Genomic DNA, 1,042 nt, shown 5'->3' with positions numbered 1-1,042 from the left:
TATGTAGAAAAATCAGATATGTTGGGTGGAGGGGAAGGGACAGACCATCATTGCCACATTTTATAACATGTTGGGGAAAAGTTCAGAAATGATGGAGAAAAAAAAAGAAATAATGGAGAAGACAGAGTGGCACTGTATTTAAAGCAAACATTGGCAGATCTGATATGAGACATTTTACAGTGTTTCTATTGGTATATTGCAATTTTCAGGTTGCATTTCTAAAATGGGGAATCTTATAACATAAAAAAAAGAAAACTGACCAAAAAAAAAAAAGCCAAATGTTATGGTAGAAAAGACAATAGCAACATTCAGCCTTCCACAGTGAAAAGGCCACTGGGACATGAGCCAGGAACGAGCAAGACGCTGTCCACCGCAATTTCTCCAGTTTTGCCTTTGCCACGTTCTGCTTCAAAAATGACCTAATAAGGGAAAAGGAGTACAAAAAAATTACTTCAAAATATGCAAAGCAGTGATTTAGCCAAACTATTTCACAGCGATTAATATGGACTGCACTCATGCGTTATGATGGTTTAACCGAGATGCCACCCCCAAGCCTTGTGTGCTCATAGGTGGGGCTTTGGGGAGGTGGCTGAAGCATGGGCTATGATACTCATCCCTGGATTAGTTCATTGATGAGTTTAGAGCTAAATGTGACATTGGGAAGTGGGTCACTGGGGATGTGGCCTCTAAGGGTGCACCTCCCTCCTGCCTTTCTTGATCTCCTTCTGTTTATGAGTTCTCCTCTGCCATGCTGCCCTACCTTAGAGCCAGCCAACTATGGCCTGAAACTTGTGCAACTGTGAATAAAGTTCCACTCCTTTCAGCTGTGAATGTCAGGTGTCGCATCTCTCTAGTGAGAGTGTAGCTAAGACGTGCAGCATTATTGCATGGAACCTGGCTTTGATACTGACTACAGAGTAATATTTTGACTACATAGTAGTAGGATTTTCAGCCACTGGGAATCCACACTGAGAGTTCTGTTCAGAGAAAACATGATTACAGCAAACCCAAAAGGTTCTAAAAATCCCTGCAAAGCTAAGAA

General features: G+C 41.7%; 1 protein-coding gene across 1 annotated transcript in view; it reads right to left on the bottom strand.

Annotated features, from left to right (window-relative positions):
• Nucleotides 1-33: 33 nt before the first annotated feature.
• Egfl6 (EGF like domain multiple 6) overlaps nucleotides 34-1,042 on the bottom strand; it is a 64,170-nt gene continuing 63,161 nt past the window's right edge. Inside the window, exon 12 of the mRNA XM_012515544.2 lies at nucleotides 34-419. Within this exon, the coding sequence (XP_012370998.1) occupies nucleotides 309-419 (111 nt within the window). The 3' untranslated portion in view covers nucleotides 34-308. The remainder of the gene's footprint in view (nucleotides 420-1,042) is intronic.

Source organism: Octodon degus, unplaced genomic scaffold (assembly GCF_000260255.1).
Source record: "Octodon degus isolate 3935 unplaced genomic scaffold, OctDeg1.0 scaffold00069, whole genome shotgun sequence".
Taxonomy (NCBI): Eukaryota; Metazoa; Chordata; class Mammalia; order Rodentia; family Octodontidae; genus Octodon; species Octodon degus.
This window is presented reverse-complemented; position numbering and strand designations above follow the sequence as displayed.